Below are 22,212 nucleotides of genomic sequence, written 5' to 3'. Positions count from 1 at the left end.
CAATCAGTCAATCAATCAATCAGTCAATCAATCAATCAATCAATCAATCAGTCAGTCAGTAGTCAGTCAGTCAGTCAGTCAATCAATCAATCAATCAATCGATTTATTAGTGTCAAAGCGTGAGATGAGCCGAGCCAGAGGCTCATGTATACAACGTTTAACAATAAGTTACAAGAAAATAACAACAAATCTCAGCTGTTAAATTAGCCAGATCCTTCTTCCTTATGTTCCTCCTAAATGCTAATAGCTGAACGAAGTTACAGCCTAGCCCATGTTCGATAATTTTGACCATAATAGTGGCCAAAATATCTAAGTGAATGTTTACCATGTCTGATGGTATTAAACCTACACCTAAAAATTTTGAGTTCCTCAAGTTGTAACTGAACGGTGACTCACTAAAAAGAGACTTGCATACGTGTCATACGTCAACGGAGAAAGTAACTCACTACATGAAGTTCTGCTATCACAAAATACAGCTGGTAAACCACGTTCATTAACCCGCTCAAGTTTTCTCTTATCAGAGCCATTGCAGAAGTGCCCTACAAGGCTACAGTACGTTAGATATGGTAATGTGGCTGTTTTGTGTATACTCAGTTTCGCCTTGATTGAGATCAGGTTTCGCTTTCTCATCGGGACACCCGCCCTTATATCAGCTTTCTTGCAAGCTGTAGATATTCGTTGACTTAAAGATTAAGAACAAGGTTCTTACAAATTGAGCTCTTCCAGGGGTTGTACTGCAAAAGAGTGAATTTAAGCATGCTGCCGAGAAGCATCGTTTGAAATGACCATGGCTTGGTATTTACTCAGATTGTCCTGCAAAAAGTTATTATATTATACCAGCCACAAGCATGTGTACTGGCATTTTTGATTACCATCACCGCTTGTTCAAGGTCTTTTCATAGTAAAGCTGGTGGTCGGCCGCATACGCTGACATCTGGCAGTCACATGCTGGATCGTGCTGATAGATGTATCTTAGATTTGGGCCTTGCGAGGACCCTTGCGGGCATTTCTTCTTTGTTCTCTTTTACACTTTCAATTTTACACGTAGTACAGAGAAACAAAGTCTCATTAGTCCGTTTTCACTGTCTTTGACACAGATTTGCAGGGCTAGAAAATTCGTCAACCATTTTCGAGTTTTCTTGCTAATAGCGAGGGAAAGCAAAATCTGGCTAGTGTGGCAATGTGCGCACGTCATTGATTTTTATGGACCAACGGCACCTATTGAGTTATGCACGCTGGGCCGCTATTGGTTGGGATCGCACGAATTTGCTGGCTTTGTTATAAGATTATTTATCAATCAGTCCGTCAATCAATCAATTAATCAATTAATAATTTAACTAATATTAATGATATAAATCTCACGGTAAATTTATTCTCCCTGAAACAGAAAGAGAACGATCCTGATATGTTCGAGCCTCTTCTTGAAGACGAGGATGAGGTTATGAAATACACAGCCGTTGCAGTCTACAAGGTATCTCTCATTGAAACCGTATATTTTTTATTTGAGCAATTATATGACTTTACTTTAATTAGCTGATCAATTAAAGACATTAATTGATTGATTAATTTATGCCAACGCTTCAAACTACTGTTGCAAATGGGATATTTAATTAAAAAAGATCTAATTTGCCTTTTCGTTCTTTTTATTTGTCCTTAGGGAAACCTGGTAGCGGTAAAACGGCTTGCTAAGAAAAGTATAGATCTAACTCGAACCGTGTTAATGGAACTCAAACAGGTACCTTTCACAAATGGCATATGACCGCATTCGGTTGAGCCATAGGGATGCGATAACTCTGACAGAATATTGATATTTACCCTGTTCAAAGCACGACTAGTCAGTCAGTAGTTGTTGCTTTCGGAAGTACTGACCTGAATCCTAAAGAAAACGTGACTGTTTCTTAATTTTCACTTACCTGTTGGCAAAATTAAACACCATACTGCTTTTTCTCGTTGTGTCTCAAGAATTGAGAATGCCAAGGATGAAAGCTATTGCTGGCTTTTGATATTTGCGCGCTAGTATCAACCAATAAGAAACACTACATGGATATATGTAAAACTTCGTAATCAGAATGGAATATTTTTAAGTGGAAACTTAAAGTGTCTCATTCGTGCGAGAAGAATTGAGTGCGTGCAACGAGAGTTGCGTTCGCTTAGACGCAAATCCATTTTTCTTCCTTTTTTTAGATGCGAGACCTGAGGCATGATAACCTGAACCCGTTTATTGGTGCCTGTGTGGACTCGCCAAACATCTGCATTATTTCACAGTACTGCTCCAAAGGAAGTCTTCAAGTAAGTCATGATCAAGAGTGCTTGTCAACATTTTCTACAACATTAGTCATTTTGTCAAGTGATGCAAATGAATGAAGTCTGGTATGGACTGGTGATAAAGTTTGACATGGATAATGATAATCGTAGTTTTGTTTCCAACTGTAAAGGAGAAGGCTAAAATAAAACATACAGGGTGTCAACGGAATTTTATCCAAAGACCTCCGACCTTTCCAACCGAAGCTGCCGTTTCCTTCCCAAGAACACAGAAAACGCATGAAGGCTTGGAGAGCGGAAGGGAACAAAATTTTGCTCCTCACCAGACACGTCCGACTGCTGAGCTGCTCGTGCAAGGAAAGGACATGACTTCTCCGTAGGCTATTGTCTTACTTGTACGATGCTCTGTCTCTCGATGACCGTTTAGCTCCGGTCCATAGATTGGGAGCAAACTGATGTTTTATTGCACGGATATTCTTTGGTTCCGCGGCTAACAAATGCTCTTTCTGTGCTGCAGGATATTTTGGAAAACGAGGATGTTAAATTGGATCACATGTTCATTGCTTCCCTGGTGTCGGATATAGTGAAGGTTAGTTATTCAAGGACCAATTTCACCACTATTATCACGAGCAATCTATTATAAACTTAAATTATTCCGTGCAAGGTATATGAAAAATATACCAAACACGAGAGACAGTGTCTTATCACATTTGTTAACATGGAAACTACTTTGCGCAGCGGAGTATTTTTGACGAGCACTGTCTCAAGTGTTTTAAGAAATCTCTTTGATGAAAAGCTTGGTAGATGAAGGAGGAATATAACCGATAAATTCTGTGTTAATTCAGAAAACATTTCGGAGCACTGTCACGGCTATGGCTTCTTCGGTTTTAACATGAGGAATCATTATTCTGTTTCAGAAATAATGAAACAAAGGCGCGGGCGTACGGTTAGTACATTAGAGACTAATGAAGCATTACATGTTATTTACATTTGTCTCTTTTTTTTTGGACAGGGTATGTGTTATATCCAGAGCACAGACATCAAGTCGCACGGGGATCTGAAGTCTCCTAACTGCCTTGTGGACAGCCGCTGGGTACTTAAAATTGCAGATTACGGGCTCCCTACCTTTAAAGAAAAGCAAAGAAAGACATATCCGTCAGAATATGCGTATTACAGAGGTAATTCCTAAATTGTTTTACTTATTTATTTATTTATTTATTTATTTATTTGTTCATTTACTTGTTCGTTTGTTTATTTATTTTTCCGTTTTTTGCTTCATTCGAACCTATCGTAAGGGGGAATCCCTTGGTTCTTGTAAAGTGTCCGCGTAGGAGAGGTCTGGTATCGGGAGTTAAAAATATAGTGTTTCTATGCGACTGAAAGCATGACTAATGCATCAGTCAATTCCGGCAGTGCCCATTCCCCCCCCCCCCGGGCAACCGCGGGGCATTTGCTCACGTTGTCACTCCCGGGGGTGGAGCATAAGCAATTTTATCGCGGCCCGGGGGCTGGGCATTTGTGTACCCCGGGGCGACCCCCGGGCATTCGACACACGTTTTAGAAAGTACCATGGAAGAGTTCATCGGGAAAGACGAGGCGCTTGTCGAACAATGACTTGTCCGTCAGGGACTAGAGAAACTTGCAGATGTTTTTAAAGCTAGGTTTTCTCAATTTTAGACATTTCTTCATTACTTGTAAGCATATAAATATAAGCGACAAGGTGAACTATATTTTGTTTATCACAAAACAATCACTGACGTGAACACAACTATTTCGCATTCAAAACTAGCCTAGCATTTTTTAAATTCATGAAAGTGGAGTTAAATGCTTAAGGTTTGCGAATTCAAATGATGCGATCTTCAAGACAGATCTTGCGAACTTAAAATGCAATGCATCATCATTTAAAATGTCTTGATTCTTCACCGAAAAAGTAGCCTGCGAATTAATACAGGCGCCTATCATCGCTCGCGGCTGGGGGCACGTCCACCGCAATCCCAGCTATCTTCTAGCAAACTGTTAAAACAAATATAAAGAAATAAATATAATCAGAATCAACTAACACGTACTGTTGTCCTTGAAGTCTTACCGTTGCATTAAAATACTGAACAGTTGACCGTTTTATTCACTGATTAATTAAAAAACTGCGGAGGTGTTGGAAGGCGACGATCCCGGGGGCAGGGCATTTGCCCTCTTTCTTCGTCCCCACGCCGGGGCATTTAGACAGCTTATGTGTCCCTACCCCGGGGAATTTGCCCATTTTTTTAGAAAAAATACTAATGCCCGAGGGTTAGCCCGGGGGGGGGGGGATGGGCACTGCTGGAATTGACTGATGCATAAGTGTTTGCTTACAGGTGGAGACTATGAACGGGTTCAACTGCACTTTATGGTTTTCTATTATTGTCATAATATATCGAATTTCTTGTCTGTTTTAGACCTTCTATGGGTTGCACCCGAGATTCTACGTCTCCCAAATCGTCCTGCTAGAGGTACCCAGAAAGGTGACGTTTACAGCTTTGCAATCATCTTGCAAGAGTTTCACACGCGGGAAGGACCCTACAGCTCAAGCTACATGGATCCAAAGGGTTAGGAATCTGTTCGTTCTAATGCATTTTTGTCCAGGTTCTTTGTGCGCTTGTTGTTGTTGCTGTCGTCTTTTACGTTGTTGTTGTTGCTGTTGTTTTTTATATTGTTTTTGCTGCTGTTGATGTTGATGTTGTTTTGTTTTTTTGCTGTTCTTGTGGTAGTTGTTGTTCTTTTCGTCGCTTTTTTACATGCTTTGTTATTGGTATTATTTTAGTTCATTTTGTTCTAATTTTATCGACAATCTTTATTTCTAAACGCTATAACACGACATTTCGGTGTCTTGTTCTTCTTCTTCTTCTTCTTTTATTTCTCAAATGTTACGAGCCAAACCCAAGCGCTTTTTGATGGTACATGTCATCTAATCTACTTTAGTATCACCTAACTAGTGGACTAATGCAAATCCTGCGTTTTAATTGGCTACGCTACTAGAGGATTTCTTCAACTTGCATTTGCTAACTGTATTATTGCGTTTTCTGTCCTACTAGTTGGGTGATACTAAAACAATAAGACCCTTCGCCCTCAAGGACCACGGGGCAATAGCCCATTCGGCTTCGCGTCATGGGCTATTAATCCGTAGCCCTTGCGGGGTACGGGTCTAATTGTTAATTAGCCAATAACGGCCGACACCCAATTTTACAAAGTTTAATATCTAAGTTTGCTTTGAACTCCTCAGAAATTGTGAGCAGAGTACAGAACGGTGAATTCCCACCATTTCGTCCGACCGTGTCAGAGCTGATTACTGGAGTTGAAGAAATCCGGGAACTGATGAAACAATGTTGGGAAGAGAGTCCGGACTTACGCCCAGACTTCCACGAGATAAAGAAGATTGTGAACAAAATTTTAACCAACAATGGAATGTGAGTTAAACTTTACAAACCGATACCAGATTCTCGTCAAAGAGACAGGTTGTGTTGCTTACCAACCACTCAATCGAGCCTCTGTTTCAAATCGAGTCTTGTTGCCTAATATTTACTTTTGTGGTTTATTTCCAACGGAGATTAGATAGAATAAAGAAAATCATACACGCTGAAACACTTAACTCTCGTAACGGATAGAGCACAATGTAAGGGAATTGATAAAAATATCTTAATATTTCGGTACTGGGACTTAACTGTTGACCCTAAGAGTGGAGTGATGGAGGAACAGAAAACGGAAAATTGTTTCTCATAAGATGGGAGACATTGATTTATTTTTTCTTTCCGTTCCTATTTTTGCGAAGGAAAACAAACATTTTCGACAATGTGGTTTACATGATGGAAAAGTATGCCGATAACCTGGAAGAGCTGGTCATTGAAAGAACCGGTCAACTGATCGAGGAGAAGAAGAAGACTGACGCACTGTTAGAAAGAATGTTACCAAGGTGAGTCCATTATAGGTATCTGACTATTCATGATCAACGATGCGACGTTAACTAACGCGCAGGTGGTCAAGGTACCTGTTGAAGCTGTTCAGATTTGATGACGCCCTTCCCTTAAAGGGGTACATATTCATGAATATTTCTTTCATCAAATAATTCGGCCAGAAGGTTTTAAATATCGGATTCCCTTTGAGTTCTTTGTTTCTCGTGAGGATGGTGTTATGAAGTGGTGGCGAAGAGGAATTTTAATTTCTTCAGCATTTATGGCTGAAGAGAAACCCCCAAATTTTTTCATAGCCACCAGTAACGTCCAGCCTGATCCATCGTGCCACGTATCATTAACTCTCCCCTCTACTTTGGCTTTTTTTGATGCAAACGAGGAATGAGAAATGGGAAGATATAGACCGAGAAGAGGCGGAGGAAAGAAAATCGTTACCGTTTTGACTGTCCCCCTTTTGTTTGTCAGACCCGTTGCAGAGCAGCTTAAGAGAGGCAAGGCAGTAGAGGCCGAAAGTTTCCACGAAGTTTCCATTTATTTCAGCGACATTGTTGGATTCACCGAACTTTCCGCAGAAAGTACTCCACTTCAGGTAAGTGAAATTTACTTTCGATATTTTTCAATAGGTGTTGAATCCAAAGAGGCGACGTGCACTCATTATTTTCACCTTTTTTCCCACAGGTTGTCACTCTGTTAAATGATTTGTACACTTTATTTGATGACATCATAAGTGAATATGATGTTTACAAGGTGAGATATCATATTCATCATTACACTGTAACCGAATTCCCTGGAGTGAGTGCAGTCAATTGATTACTCTCCAAGCTTTCAACAGCGCGTTTTCTTCACTGAAGAAGACACCTATGATTCATTTCATCGGATGCGACTGAAAAAAAAAAGTTGTAAAATTGGCAACGTGAAGCTTTGCCAAAAAACAACTGGTAAAAAAAAAACTTGCTCCCTTCCTTGGGATGCGTTCTTGCTGGTCATTTGGATTACTGCATTTCGTTACTCTGCGAAAGACAAGACTGCAGACAAAAGATTCTCTTCCCCATTACTTGTTTATCGCTTTATTTTAAGGAGGTTGGACATTAGGTTTTTAGAAATAAAGCTTAATATATAATGCTTGATAATTTCAATCGACCAATCTGCACTCAATTTAAATAGAAAGAGGAAAAAAAAAGAAAGAATGAAAGAGAGAAAAAACCGTTCAAATAAAAACGGAAACACCGGGCTGCTTTTCCACTTACACAGTTTAAGAAGATAACGTATAGCTGGTTATTTTTTTACAATTATTATTAATTTGTTGTACCTCTTCTGAATAACCCTAACATACCTAACGATCACCATACCTAATAAGCCTAAACAAGATAAAAGAACGATGGTTAAAATATAATGCAATAAAAAGCTAACTGAACTAACGCTTGCACTTTGGCAACTATTTGTAAATAAGAATTACTGGTGTTTTTGGTTTAAACTTTGTCTTAATTTAATGTTTTAACGTGACGTAAAAGTGTTAGGGTATTAAAAAGTGTAAAAGGTGTTAAGGATTTCTTATTTTGACAAACGTAATAGTAAGGTTGTTTTCTCAAACTGCGCAAAAAATAACTACCTTAACACTCATTCATTGTAAAGTTAGTTTATGGCAATTTCATAAAATGCTGATTTCTTTTGACACAACATCTATTTCAACATCTAGTGCATAATGTTCAAATTAGGTTTTAAACCAAACATTCTTACTGATAACATATTTATTTAATGGATAATAGTTATGTAATCACTATGTTCAAACGGATGATTTTTTGTGTAGAAATATCATGGCGTCGCTTAAACACGTACCTTTTGCCTTAAAATTTCTTATATTTGTTCCCGAGTGTCTTTTATTTCATTAAAAAGAAGAAATAAATTCCGCTGCATTTTATTTTCAACAAATTTAAATATTAAAACGAATAACCATAAATTTTCGCTATAAACGTTAAACATCGAAGCTTGTTCAACCTCCAATTTTGTGCCGTTGTTTGTGTTGTACTCTAGTGCGCTCCTTCTGCCCGGCAGGTGGAGACAATTGGTGACGCATACATGGTAGTATCAGGATTACCTATCAGGAATGGACATCAGCACGCGGGAGAGATAGCGCGCATGGCGCTGCATCTGGTCGAAGCTGTGAAGAAAGACTTTGTGGTTCGCCACAAAAGTGAACACAAACTTAAGCTTCGCGTTGGAATTCACAGTGGTAAGTGTAAGCAGCCTCCTTGACAATCGACAAGTTATAGGAGACTGATCATTTCTAATCTCTAACACAATGCAAACAGAGATTCAGTTGATCGATGCATCATCAACCAGTCAACCAGTCAACCAGTTAAAATAATATAATAATAGATAATAATAAATTAATATTTTAAAAGGAGGCCTCCAATCACCTAGAGGGGGTTTTCAGGGGCCCTCTAAAATATAAAAGTCTAAAATATACATTAAATATCTAAAATACAGAATAGTTATAAAAGCTAAAAACGACTACAACTAAGGTTTAGCACTAGAACTAAGATTAAAAATCAGTTATAGTCATACACTTAACCAGTCAGTCAATCTGGCAATTTGTGGGTCAGACATGTGCGGAAAGACAGACAGACAGACAGACAAAGAGACACTTTCAGACAGACAGACAGACAGACAGACAGACGGTTCTTGTAACTAATTTTTTTATGAACACTGATTTCTTTTTTCTTCAGGTCCTGTGGTAGCTGGCGTTGTTGGGATAACCATGCCTCGTTACTGTTTATTTGGTGACACAGTCAACACTGCCTCTAGAATGGAATCAAATGGAGAAGGTAATGAATCACAGACATTCATTTCGATGGTTTTTAAGAAATTTTATCGTTTTTGTTGTGCCAGAGCGGAGCCTTCTCAGAAATCGTGAACTTGACAGTGTTTGAATGTTTGATCTTAATAAGCATAGATTTTTAAGATTTTACTTACCCATTTTCTCCATAGTTTTAGTTTCGATTGCCAAGATATATCAAACACTCCAGACAGTGTTCAAATTTCCAAACATCCAAATTTCCAGGTCTCATCTCGTTGTTTGGAAATGTGTTCAACACGGTCTTTCGTGTTTGATATGTTACTTCAACACACGGGAAGGTCTTTCAACAAATTTCCAAACACCTTGAACTTTTTGTTACAAATCGGACCCGAATATCGTTTCAGATCCGTCGGTGAAATGATTGTATGTAATTTTTGTTGTTGATCAGCTTGAAATGAAAATGTACTGAAAATGATGTCTCAGTCTGTATCCAAATTAAAGAATGCTTAATCGTTATTAAAATCGCAGAGTACATATTCTGTGTTGTGGCTTATAGCATATTCATGTGACCTGAATAGTGGCTTTTCATTAATTTCATTTCTTATTAATAATTAAGTAATCTTGAAACTGTTGTTAGCTCTAAGAATACACATCAGTGAAGTGACAAAAAGAATACTGGAAGCTTTGGGAGGCTTTAATGTTGAAAACAGAGGCGAGGTATACTTGAAGGTGAGTCTTTCAATAAACCACTACAACACATTTTTTCATCTGATAACCTAGTGCAAACACACCATTGACTAATATCAATACAAAGTTTTGTATGATCTGAAACAAGAAACAAAAATCTCACTCAGGCTATGTCAATTCCATCAGCAGTCATCTTTTTTCTTTCTTAACATTCTAAGAAAAATGTTAGTAACAAAACATCATGCCAGCGCCATGCCAACCAAGCAACCAACCATACACCGCGCGTATAATTCCACCAAATTTACAATTAACACTTAGACTGCGCTTATAACACGAGATAGAAATCTTGAACTCATAATTTAATTGTTTAACTGTCCAAAATTTTATCAGGGAAAAGGGAACGTTACAACATATTGGTTGTTAGATGCAGTTCAGAAACCAGTCCACAAACCTCGCCGCCCGCCTCGAGTACCAAATGGTATCCCTTCGGATTCACCCCTCCTTTCTCTTCCTGGATTTAAGAGTACCCTGGCGGGATCTTCCTCATCCTTGGGATTAAGACGCTCCCCGTCTCTACGCCGGAGTCAGTTCCGCGGCTCTCAGGGATCTCCGGTTCTTAAAAGATGGCAGAAAATCGAGGATCCCCCTAGGAATTCTCCTAGAGACAGCTTTATCAGGACCAGTGTTAAAGACCAGCAGACTATTGTATGAATGGTTATCTCATAACACCCAAGGTCAGCTTCAAAACTCTCCTTGCATCTTTGTAGAAATTTCTTACTATTCCTGATCAGGTCAAAATTCTCATAAACTACCCACCTCGGTTTGCCTCACAAAGGTGACCAGAAATTAGGAACTAAATCACTGTCAGTTACTTTACGTCAAACTGTAACAAGTGACTTTCAAGTGAAAGTGGCATGACAACCGAAGAAGCTAGTTACGGATCAATCTCGATAACCAAACGTTGTTCCAAGCAATTGATGATCCCCCGCAGGAACCGTACCTAGGAGAGATCAGCTCGCAACTCTGGCTTCAGTTTTAATGTCCCAGCCGCAACTTAAAGATAACATGCAGTATAACTGACACTGATTTGCAAAACAGGCACTAACCGTCACTGGTCTAAGAGAAACAGGGAAAGAAATAAGGGGCGGCGATTGATCGCCACGGTAACCCAGTCTACCAGTTGAGGCAGTAATCTACCTGTTGGAGCATACACTAAGGCCCGTTGTCGTCAATTTAGAGGCCATTGTTCTGTCACTTGAAATGATCCTAAACATATCCCTATGCGTCCGAAGAGTCTAAAATGTTGGACCCTGCCAACAAGAGTTATTAAGCCATGATCGTTCACCACCATTACCTGAAAGTACTTAGGAGAATAGTAGTTGAATTTAATTCTTGCTTTTCGCAGTGCAAATTCAAATTCTCATTTGATTCCTTCAAGACTCTTAAAATTTTAACTATTCCCCCTATTGAAGAGTTTGTCAGTCTGCGAAAATATGTTTTATTTACTGTGAAAAGAGGGAGAATTTCCATCGTAGATATAAGGTAGCACAGACAAAGTACAGGGAAATGAACTTGATAATTTTCAGGTAAGGAACGTATTTTGGAGACCGGAAAACCAGAAGCCTTATTTTAAGATAATCTGTGGAGCAGGACACCATTTTAATTTTAATTTTTTTTTTTTGGGGGGGGGGGGGGGGCGGTAAGGGAAATAGGGAACTCTGCAGGGGGTAGGAAATACACTCCTTTTCACACCACACATGTGATTATGTAGTGTAAAGGGGGGATCAGAACACTGCAATTTCCTGGAGGGTTCTAGCTCAGTAAAAATTAATATTGTCGTAAAGAATTAGTGGCTAGAACTAACCTTTAGTCCTGATAGAGAAACAGCGCTTGTTCGGACACTTGTTCGGTAAAGTTCAGTTCCAGTCACTTATTCTGTATAATACGCGTACCATAATGTATAATAGGATAATAGGAGAAAGAAAGGTTATGTAACATAATATAGTTTTATTCCAGTAGCAGCACAGCGGTATTGATACAGGATATGCATATTATTTATGTGGGGTCGCTGCTGCAATGTGTTTATTGTATGTGAAGGGCACTCGCTTCCCTTTTAGACTTTTCTCATCTTATGTCTGTTTGAAACAGAAAGTTTGTTCCATAAGTTTAAAATTGATCAACAGGCTGTCGCCCTACTCTAAAACATGAAAGGGCTTGTAAGCTCACGGACGGTGGACGAGGGTATGGAAGGAAAGAAGCGATGGGAGGTGTACAGAATATACTCTTTTCGTACGAAATTAGCTATATCGGTACTAAACCTGCGTTAAGAGGAGCCCATATCAGGCAGACACTGGCCTCAGTTATTCAGTTCGATGTTTGTTTGTTTTTTTGTTTATTTATTTCGAAATTAGGTCGTGCCCCAGTAAGAAATATCACCTTTAAAGTAATAACAATCTCTTACTAACCGAGTGCGAGGGCCAGAACGATCGGATTCACCTCAAGACTACCTTGCCAGGTACAGTATGGCACTGAGCGGACGTTCACACTACCGCAACGCTATGACCGCTTAATAAGGGTTAGTTTTACAGAAAATACAAAATATTGGAAGAAAATTTGGAAATTACTGAGGCCAGTGACTCTTTGATATGGGGTTTTATTATATGGCTCTGCCTCACAAGGACTGGGAACTACCAAATTGACGTATTTGATTGGCTGAAATCGATATTGAAAGCGGTCTAGATTTTCCCTTCTAGACCGGCGTCTAGACCGGTAATGTTTTGCAGTGAAAAAGTTGCAAACTAAAATGCAAAGTCATCGACTATTTTCATCTAATAAAATTTATTTATGGAAGTGCCAAAAAGCATGATGAGAAAAAAGATTAAAGAGGACGAGCAAACTTTGGCTAAATTAAATTCAGCTCATCGCCGTTCGCAAGCAAAGTGTCAGTTAGTCAGGTTAGTACAAACCAGTCACATTAAACGAATTAAATTGCTTTTGTTTGCGCCATGTAATAAACATCTTATTAACCAAGCTTAGTCGGTCTGTATGGGAGAATCTTGACCTGGGTCGTGTGTACAGACCTCACTGCGTTCGGTCTGCACGACCTCGGTCAAGATTCTCCCATACCGACCTCCTGCTTGGTTAATAAGAGGTAAAGCTTGTTACAGGTTTAATTCCACTGTTGTCTTCATTTTGTATTTAACGAGTTTTTTATTTTATTTTATTTTTTTATTTTCGCATTGTTAAACTGCGGAGTTATTCAATTCTCGTCTCGTCCTGTCTTCATTTCCTTGCATACCCTCCCTGAGAACAAAGGTTATTCAAACTTTTATTGGTGAAGTATGTCGTTCAAGAGTTTTTTACATGAATTCAGTCTAAATTATTATTGGTTGTGATTCTTATAATTATTTTGTGTATGTGTATGTGTATGCTTATTGTCTTAAAAAAGTGATAGGCAAACCGATTAACGGTCGCAATTTTAACTGATATCAGACAAATTAGTCGGGTATTTTGAGCTTTTTATTTTGCTTTGAGGATAGATGTCAACAATTTTTAATCCATATCCGCATCAAGAGATGACTGACTCTTTAAAAACGTCTCGGCCTTTCTCCCTAAATTTGATTTTGGCGGCGAATTTTTATTTGGAAGTCATCACTAGCGTTCTATCACGAATGCCGATCTCTGATTGGCTACGCTACTCACTATCTATTTAAACAATAGAGCGTTTCTGTCGAGGAACTATCGGCTGATAGTTGCCCCGCGGAAATTTGATGCTCTTAAAACAAATATTTGCCCGAGAAGCAATATGCTAGTTTTAAGAACATCAAATTTCCAAGGGGCAACTATCAGACCGATAGTTCCGAGTATAAACACTCTATTGTCTTCATTGTTCACCACTAAATTTTCTTCCTTGCGCCAGTTCAAAAATCATATTGAATTATTTTCAACTTTTTTAGATGAAAGCCGTGAAAGCCAAATGTAAAATTTGAAAAAGAAAACAAACAAAAACCCTCTTAATACAAATTTAATTGTTTATTTTCTATAAGCCCGCTTGTTTACAGAAATATTTTCACGGACGAGTACTATCCATCCGGGTGTTTTCCTCGGACGGGCACTATGGGCTGATAGTGTCTCTCCGCGGTTGAACACTATCGCGTCACGAGATCAATTTAAACCGATAAGCATAATCTGTGATAGATAGTGATCAGCTTAGCACTGTGCCCTTGTTAACAAAATGAAGGCCGCTTCTTGGCGTTTTCGAAGTGTTTGTGAAGAGTCGGATTTAGATAAAGTTTTGAACGACTAGTAGATTTCTACTAAAACAATTAGATTATCCACTCTCGATTTCTATGCGTGATAGAAATCTCGAGCTCATAATCTAATTGTTTAGGAGACGGGGAGCATTAACACGCTCATCGCTTGAGCAGAAAGTCAAGTTTAATTTTCTTTTTATTTCCAAGAGTGATAAGCGTCTGTTTTCTCCTAACAGTAACGATACATTATCAAGCACCCAGGTGATAAGAATAGAGAAAATCATTCCTGAGAAATACTGGTTTGATTAACAGCAAAATTATCAGACCTAACGTTAAAATGTATTGCATAGCAGTCGAAAAGAGAGAATCTCGCGCTCTTGACTTAAAATGTTTTCCTATCTCGAAACTGAGAGATGAATAAAACACCTTGTGAACGTCCTCTTGGCCGTAAATAGGAGACTGCGGGCAGCTTTTTTTTTAAATTGTGCGACTCGAATACACCGCGACGAATGCATAGTCTAGTCAATGGGCGGGAAAAAAAGTAGGTCCGTACCTCGTGCACAGATCTCGAAGAAGATTAATTCATGAAAGATATACGAAAATATAGATTCTCCCTAGTGGTCTGCGTGCATATATTGTATAACCAGCTAGAAGAATTTCTTTAAATGTCAGATAATTTTCCTCTTGATGTCTGTTTCCTTTATCTCTATGGTCTGTCTGCTTGATTATTATTATTATTATTATTATTATTATTATTATTATTATTGATTAGGCATTTTACTGACAAGAAACAAAAAGAGATGTTTAGTGACTCTTGGAGCTGAAATTATTGTCATGAATTATATGCATATGCAGAATGCAGATGAATCGCTTTGAAAGCACAAGACCTGAATACGAAAGAGAAAAGTATTATTATCTATTACTATCGCTATAACAAGGAGCTGGCATAGTCAGCACTAAAATTTGGTCATTGTTAATACGAGTGGGTGTTTATATCGTATTAAGGTCAAAATGTAATTTATATCTTCAAAATTTCCACTAATATCATTATGAATATAGTGTACATATTGCATGTGTAACATAATATGTTAGGAACAACTAGCACACTTTTACGATGAATGTAAGTTACTTTATATCATTGTTCTGTCAAAAGAGGAATTTTCGATATCATTAATATAAGAAAGTCAATAAATAATCTTGAACAAGCAGATAACATTGCCAATTTGTTCTGTCTATAAGTTTAGGGCTGCGAACTTCGTACACAGTGTCTTATCTCCCCCACCGCCAGGACTTGCCCCGTTCATGTAGCCTCTCTCCGTCACCACCTCTCCGTTGAGATGGGACGCACACCAAACTTTCCACTCCCCACGTATACATCTGGGTGTAGAGAGACACTGGCTTATGTATATATTGACAGGGACAGCGGGGACGACGCCTAGTAGAAAATTTGTTTTTATTTTACCCCAGCATTTTGCAGTTTTCTAGATCTATTCAATGTGTTTGTCGGTGTATAAACTTGCCCTTGCTGAATATGCTAAGAATGCGTACTGTTCCAAATAGAAGTACGAAAATTAGCTGTCGTGGTTCACGGTCTCCACAACTCTTGGAAATTGGTCATTTCACGTTGCTGAGTTGCAAAGGACGGCTGCGAAATGAACAAAGGAGCATAATACACGTTCGGATACATTGTACTGCTCGTTAAGCCTTTTGTTTGGCGACGATCTCTTTGCCGTTGCTTTCTTGTTTTGCGCATTTCCTCACCAGTGAAAGTCAAGCGTCTCGTCAAGCGTCTCGAAAACACATTGACACAACGACCCTCGGCCAAGGCTGGACCCCGGGGGGGGGGGGGACCCCCATATCAAATTGACGAGAGTACTCATCGTACCTTTAAGGAGTTAAAAAAGCGATTTTGGTACCTCTTAGGACGTTCAGTCTCAAAAGGTCCACAGCGGGAGCTTTTGCGCCACGTTTTAGGGTATTGAGCCGAAAAAAAAAAATGACAAGAGATAATTTGTTGTTTTAGAATTGGTACCTCTTAGAGGTGAAAAAAATCTCACGCCACAACAACAAAACAGGATCTTGATACCTCTTAAGGCATCCCCGTCCTTTTTATAAGGGCGTCCCCTTGGAGTCTGGACTGCTCGATCTAGAGTTCCCGTCCAGCGCATCTGAAGTAGCCCTATGTAAATTTATTCTCCTATGTAAATTTATTCATTAACAACTGCTCTTTCTAAATTGCTCCAAGTGAAGCCGCTCCAGTGATTATTCGTTCAATTGTGGCTTAGAGTGAAATTTGTTAAGTGACGAAATATAGTCTTTCACCTGCTCACAAATCCAATATGGCGTTAGAAAGATCACTCATTCGATAGAGAGCTGTAAAGTGACAGCCTTTAATAATACAGACGACAAACGCGTGTAGATACGCTTCCGGCGACTCAACACAAAACCTGCAATTCTCAAATCTCATTTAGGAAAAAGTCCACCTCAGTTATCTTTATTCGCGCCTCCTACAGTTAAATGTTTGCAGTGAACTCTTTCACTTGAATATGCCATTTCCGAGTTGCCTTTTGCCACTGTGTCAAAACGAGTGTTCCTCGGAAACCATTCATATGAAAGTGTGTTCCGCCTGCAGGTTCATTTTCATGCAAATCAAACTCATTTTCATATGTAAGGTTTTGCATGAGGCTAAGACTCCTTGTGAAACAGGCACAAGGTAACTCGCAGTTGGCCTATCGGATATTGTTTTCGGGAAAATCGTAATTGTCTTTCTTTTCTTAACAATATTATGCAATTTTATTTCACGCACTTGCATTCGTAATCAGCTGGATTATCGTCGTGATTTTTGTCGTCACTTGGTTGGTATCTGTATTACACTTGCTAACATCTTTAAACTGGCGAATAACATGGTGACTGTCAGTCAGTGCGTAAAAAAAAGGAAATTGTCATTTTTCCCAAGCTGTTTTCCTAAAACTTTGAATCTGTAAATCGTGAAAATATACAAGTCCCTCCGCAAATTTGTTTAGATTTAATCGTATACGTTATTATAGAGATTTAAATGTGAAAACCTTTTATTCAGTCCTTTGAATTTATTCCTGATGAAAGTACCTCACCAATTCCAATGAAGCAATGAAAAATGGATATCAATTTTTCACTGACTTGCATCTCACTTTCGAGATTATTTTAAAACTGAATTTCTTGTGATTATGAATTCCTAGTTTTAACTGCAACTTTAGGTCAAATGTACAAGTTAGACACAGGCAGCTCTGCAATTTCCCTCTGCAAGGAAACGTGCAAACATGACAGCAAATACTTATCGATTGGAAACACTTACGTCATTGATGTGGCAAAGGTCACACCGATGAAGGAACTTATAAGACAAAGATCAAAGTTCGTATCCAGATATGCTTTTTTGCTATTTTTGCTCCTCTTCAGCTTCACAGTATGGAGGCAGTGAATTACTTATGTCAAACCCAGTGGGATTTTATTGAAATACGTGAACACTAATTTTCTCTCAGTGTGAAATTGAAACAACAGTTAAAAATTTTATTGTAAGATATAATAATTGCAGTGTTGGTTCTCAGAGGCCTTATGTCAATAAGCCATATTAAGATTAATTTTCAGTCGGATGTATAATAATTATTTAAGGTGCTCAACGTACATTGTAGGGGGCCTACCTTTCCGCACCTCCAGCACAGATCGCATTTACGAGTTTGTCCGATAGGAGTGTTTCATTTTTATCGAGATATACCATTCATTTTCAGACTGATACAGCTAGCCTTAGCTAGGTTCAGGACCTGTTAAGAGAATGATTCAAACAAAACTTGATACTCGAAGCCAAGCTACAGTGGCTGTTACCACTTGCCTACTGGTGCTGTACATATGCATGACCACAATTGGAAACTCATTCGTCTGTTTGGCTCTGTACCGTAACAGAAGGCTACGGACTGTCACCAACCTCTACGTGTTGGCTTTAGCAATAGGAGACATCTTCATAGCAACTGTCGTTTTCCCCTTCTCTGTTATCGCTTCGGTTTTGCGAGAGTGGCCTTTTAATCACAATTTTGCCCAATTTCACGGCTACATCACGTATGTCTGGGGTGGTGTGTCAATCTACATTCTGGTATTAACAACAATTAATCGATATTTTTGCGTTGTGAGACCTCAACGTTATCACTTTCTCTTCACCAAAAAGAAAGCTGTTATATCCATCGTCTTCGTCGTTATTTTCACACTGGCCTCTGGTCTCCTAGCGACATTTACTCTCCCAGTTATCTACGTTTGGCACCCAAACAGTTTATATTGCTCGTCTAATTCGACTACCAACCGGAACGAGAACATTATATGTTTCTCATTTCTGGGTTTTTATGTGACCTTACCGATGTCTTTTATCAGTTATTGTTACAACAATGTGTTTATAGCTGTCAGAAGGCATAACAATGCTGTTGTACCTTCGTTACAAAGCAATCCGAGTAATGCGTCGAATCGTGCCGAAGAAATCCGAACTTCCCGTGTTCTTTTCGCAGCAGTCGTCGGATTTTCTATTTGCTGGCTTCCCACGAATATCATTGGCGTTTTGAATAAGGGTCTTCATCTACCGCTTCCTCCTTTTGCGTTGACTATTTATCCGATGTTCGCTTTTGCCAGCTCATGGATTAACCCAATAATTTATGGTGTCATGAACAGAGCCATGAGGAAGGAAGTTCTCAAGATGCTGGGCTCTCGAAAGGAAACCGCATGATTAGTCCAGTTGCTGAAATAATGAATTTACTTTCATCAGCTCGTTGATTCACCTTCATTGGGTCGGTCTGTAAATAGCAGTCACTGTGGATCCATCCAGCGGCCATGAGGGACCGGAGATCGCTTATGTTGATTAACATGCTTCCTAATGTTATGCTTTTTGCTTAGTTATTGTAATGTAGAATTATTAATTGTTAATTATTAACTATTAATTATTCTTATATATTTTTGATCACTTTTTGCTTATTATGAACTTAGTTGTTTAATACATTTCAAGAATGGAAGCAGCATTTGAGATGATTGAATTACAAACGAATTACAAATGTCAGGTGGCTGACAACGGATTGCCTGAGTGTTACGGAAAAAGTATAAGATTAATCAAGAAATAACTCTCAGCGGTTTGACAAGCAAACGACTTGACAGGGCCCTTAGGTAATAGCAATACCCTGAGAACAGCAGTAATCATAACAATTACAATTTCCTCAAATGTGATTGGTGCATAAATTAAACTGGTGTAGTTTAATCTAATTAATCTGCAAAGTTGTAATCGTACAGTGTAATCGGACAGTTGGCTGTAATTGGACTCCTCTAATCGGATAGTTACATGAGCCAATCATTTTAAGTCCTCTCCACTAAATCAATAACAACATTGATTACAGTCGCCATACTAACCAATTCAAGAGACTGACTTTGTAAAATTGTGAAGGTTTAGTTTCCAGTGACTGTTTTGAAAGAAACTTAACAGCCATTTTCCAAGCTATTCCCATATTCTTAATTATGATATTTAAAAATGACTATTAAAAGTTATTTTTTAAATAGTGGGGAATTGTAATGGTTATGATTAATTGGTAACAAGACATCGGGTCGTCCAATTCAGTCTGTAATCATACTCAAGATTATTAAATCGGACTCCCGCTTCGCGGTCGTCCGATTTTGTTCATCACTCGTATGATTATAGACCGAATTGGACTCCACTCAGTGTTATTACCATTATTAACTATTGTTCAACGTTTTTCATGGTAAGATTCAGTAAGATTCACATTGTATTTTAATGATTTTCTTTTTTTATAATAGGCCGACAGGCTTTCGCATTTTTTATTTAAAAGGATTACAGCTTTGTCTGGAATGTTGAAATGGGAAACCAGAGTCTACCATGACTGTATTGATGAAGACAACTGCGGTCAAGTCGTCATTGAAACACTGCTAAAGTTTCCCACTTTTTACTGCGCAAGCCTGAGTTGTTTCGCAGACGTCCCTCGAGTACGTCTGTAGCCTGCGCTGCCGCGTTCCGCCTTCCCCTCCCTCGTTTAATGCTTGCCACCCATGCTAGTACGTCTACGAATCGAAGGTCTCGCACAGTCACGAGATCATGGCGTAATAGGTTGCTTAGCAACTCTTAGACGTAAACCGCGGAAACAGTTGGGTCTGGCCCTGCCATCAACTACTTATTTTCTCTCGTTACTGGACCTGCTGCTTGTTCCCCGGCATCCCCGGGCCCGGCATTCTTCGTGGCGCTCACTGATTAAACTGAGTGATTGAAAATGAAAATGAATAGATAAATTTATACCTAAAACCACCCAACGAAGAATTTAACTGCCTGACGTGACTGTTGCCGGAACCCTTGTTTAATACACGCACGTTACTAGAAATATGACACGACGACACCTTAAGTTTAAACATAACCTATGGAGGTATATCTACGACAAAATTGAATACTCAGTAATTGATATCATATCATCCAAATTGCACATGCATCAATCCAAAGCTTTTCACGTGATGCCTTTTAGCGTGATGTCTGTGTGCGTGATTCCTTTTCGCGTGATGCCTCTTAGCGTGATGCCTTTAAGGCGTGATGTCTTTTAGCGTGATGTTTTTCAGCGTGATGCCTTTTAGCGTGATGTCTTTCTGCTTGATGCCGTTTAGCGTGATGCCTGTTTGCGTAATGACTATTTGTAGAATCGGCTTGTTGCCATTCAGCTTTGGATTGATGCATGTCCAATTTGGATGATTTGATACCAATTACTGAGTATTGAATTTTGTCATAGATATACCTCCATAATAACGATCCCAAATGGAGATCTTCGTCAAAGCCAGAAGTATAACGAAGTAAAAAATAACGTAATGGCTATAGGAGTCATGTTTGTGTCAGCCTTACAATCAATTTGGTTTTATTTAAATGAAATAAGCCGGGTGAGTTGTGTGAGGCTGTTTCTGGCTGCTGACGACGCTCAGATATCACAATGAAAAGATGGCGTTTATGTATAATTGAACAACTGACAGTCATATTGAGTAGAGCATTCCCAGGAATTTCTAGCCAGCCCTCTGCTGAGGTCATATGATATTTAACCTAAATTTCGATAAAGAACTATTTTATTCCAAACCGGCCATACATATGTACGCATGTCTGTACCTAGTCTAGCGACAGCTATCGTCTGATAAGTAATTAAAATTACTTATCAGACAATACGTAACTACCCTAGAGTCGATGATCGATGGCATCACATCAATGAGTATCGATCGGTGATCAATGAAAAATCAAATGATTAGTTACTGGACTCGTGTCTCTCCTCTATGACAACGTATAGGCCATCTATGAAAAAAACAAACAAGAAGATCTGTTAGATCTTATGAGCCAGTGCCCACAACTATGGACCAAACAACGGCACAAGTCGAAAAATCGATTTTGCTCATTTTTTGCCCATAGATTGGCCCTAGCTAGTAAACAAACGGACCATAGTTAGTTTCTGCTAATGCAGCTTTTTTGGGGAGAAATTTGCGAAAAACGATTTCGCCCAGATTGAGCTCAAAATCCACTTCCTGTTATGCTAAATTTTCTGAAAATTTGATTGCTTTGTGCGTCGCACAGCAGCTACTTGAGAATCTTTCAATGGTCTTTACATTGAGCTCAGGTCTTCACGGTGTGACTGAGCAAGAAATAAAATAAATCGAGGTTTCGTTTGAGCCCGAAACGAGATCGAACAGAAACGCAAAATATTACGATGTGTTGCAAACGAATTATAGCACTAAAATATCGCCATATTTTTCTATGGGCCATAACTTTAAATGCCATAAAAACACTTTCTACGGGTTAGCTGTACACCCACCTGTTTGAAAATCAAAAAACATCTCTGGGCAAATGGTTTTAGGTCGCCCGCCTTGGCCTGTGCTTCTCATAAATTTTTCTCTGAACCGCCGTGAGAATGTAAACAATTGCGTGACGCGGGCGGTCACCCTGAATACATAATTTGTTTCCAACAAACCGCAGATGGCTATCTTAGAACATTGGGTGAAAAAAGAAAAACATAATGGACCACTTTTAACTTTAATATTTTGAAAGTCATCGCTTTGGAAATTTCGTTAATTGAAAACGCTAATTAAAAACAATTTACTTGGAGTTCGGGTGTTACTGCTATGTCGTTTAAAGCTGTCGTTCTTTCTTTGATCATTTTAATTACAAGAACGAGTTCTAGAAAGAAAATCGTTCTAGGTTCATTTGTTAAGCGTAATGACAAGTTGATATTGTTGGTTTGTAGCC

At 38.9% G+C, this 22,212-nt stretch overlaps 2 protein-coding genes across 7 annotated transcripts in view; both read left to right on the top strand.

Moving 5' to 3' along the window:
* The window catches only part of LOC145488976 (atrial natriuretic peptide receptor 1-like), a 62,631-nt gene extending 46,857 nt beyond the window's left edge, over positions 1-15,774 (top strand). For 4 of the 6 annotated variants that reach the window (XM_081467844.1, XM_081467843.1, XM_081467845.1 and 1 more), the window contains 15 exons: positions 522-566; positions 1,388-1,471; positions 1,658-1,735; positions 2,185-2,289; positions 2,780-2,851; positions 3,275-3,440; positions 4,695-4,844; positions 5,519-5,702; positions 6,065-6,205; positions 6,669-6,792; positions 6,882-6,950; positions 8,235-8,433; positions 8,930-9,028; positions 9,638-9,729; positions 10,078-15,774. In XM_081467844.1, the coding sequence (XP_081323970.1) occupies positions 522-566; positions 1,388-1,471; positions 1,658-1,735; positions 2,185-2,289; positions 2,780-2,851; positions 3,275-3,440; positions 4,695-4,844; positions 5,519-5,702; positions 6,065-6,205; positions 6,669-6,792; positions 6,882-6,950; positions 8,235-8,433; positions 8,930-9,028; positions 9,638-9,729; positions 10,078-10,398 (1,929 nt within the window). In that variant the 3' untranslated portion in view covers positions 10,399-15,774. The remainder of the gene's footprint in view (positions 1-521; positions 567-1,387; positions 1,472-1,657; positions 1,736-2,184; positions 2,290-2,779; positions 2,852-3,274; positions 3,441-4,694; positions 4,845-5,518; positions 5,703-6,064; positions 6,206-6,668; positions 6,793-6,881; positions 6,951-8,234; positions 8,434-8,929; positions 9,029-9,637; positions 9,730-10,077) is intronic. The other 2 variants (XM_081467847.1, XM_081467848.1) reach the window with 2 other exon arrangements.
* A 1,971-nt stretch (positions 15,775-17,745) lies between these two features.
* LOC145488984 (melatonin-related receptor-like) lies at positions 17,746-18,956 on the top strand. Its single transcript, XM_081467863.1, has one exon. The coding sequence runs from the start codon at positions 17,746-17,748 to the stop codon at positions 18,676-18,678; it is 933 nt and encodes a 310-aa protein (XP_081323989.1). The 3' UTR covers positions 18,679-18,956.
* Positions 18,957-22,212: the final 3,256 nt, after the last annotated feature.

The sequence above is a fragment of the Orbicella franksi genome, chromosome 6 (assembly GCF_964199315.1).
Source record: "Orbicella franksi chromosome 6, jaOrbFran1.1, whole genome shotgun sequence".
Classification (NCBI taxonomy): Eukaryota; Metazoa; Cnidaria; class Anthozoa; order Scleractinia; family Merulinidae; genus Orbicella; species Orbicella franksi.
Note: the sequence above shows the minus strand (reverse complement) of the source record. Positions and strands in the feature narration are given on the sequence as shown.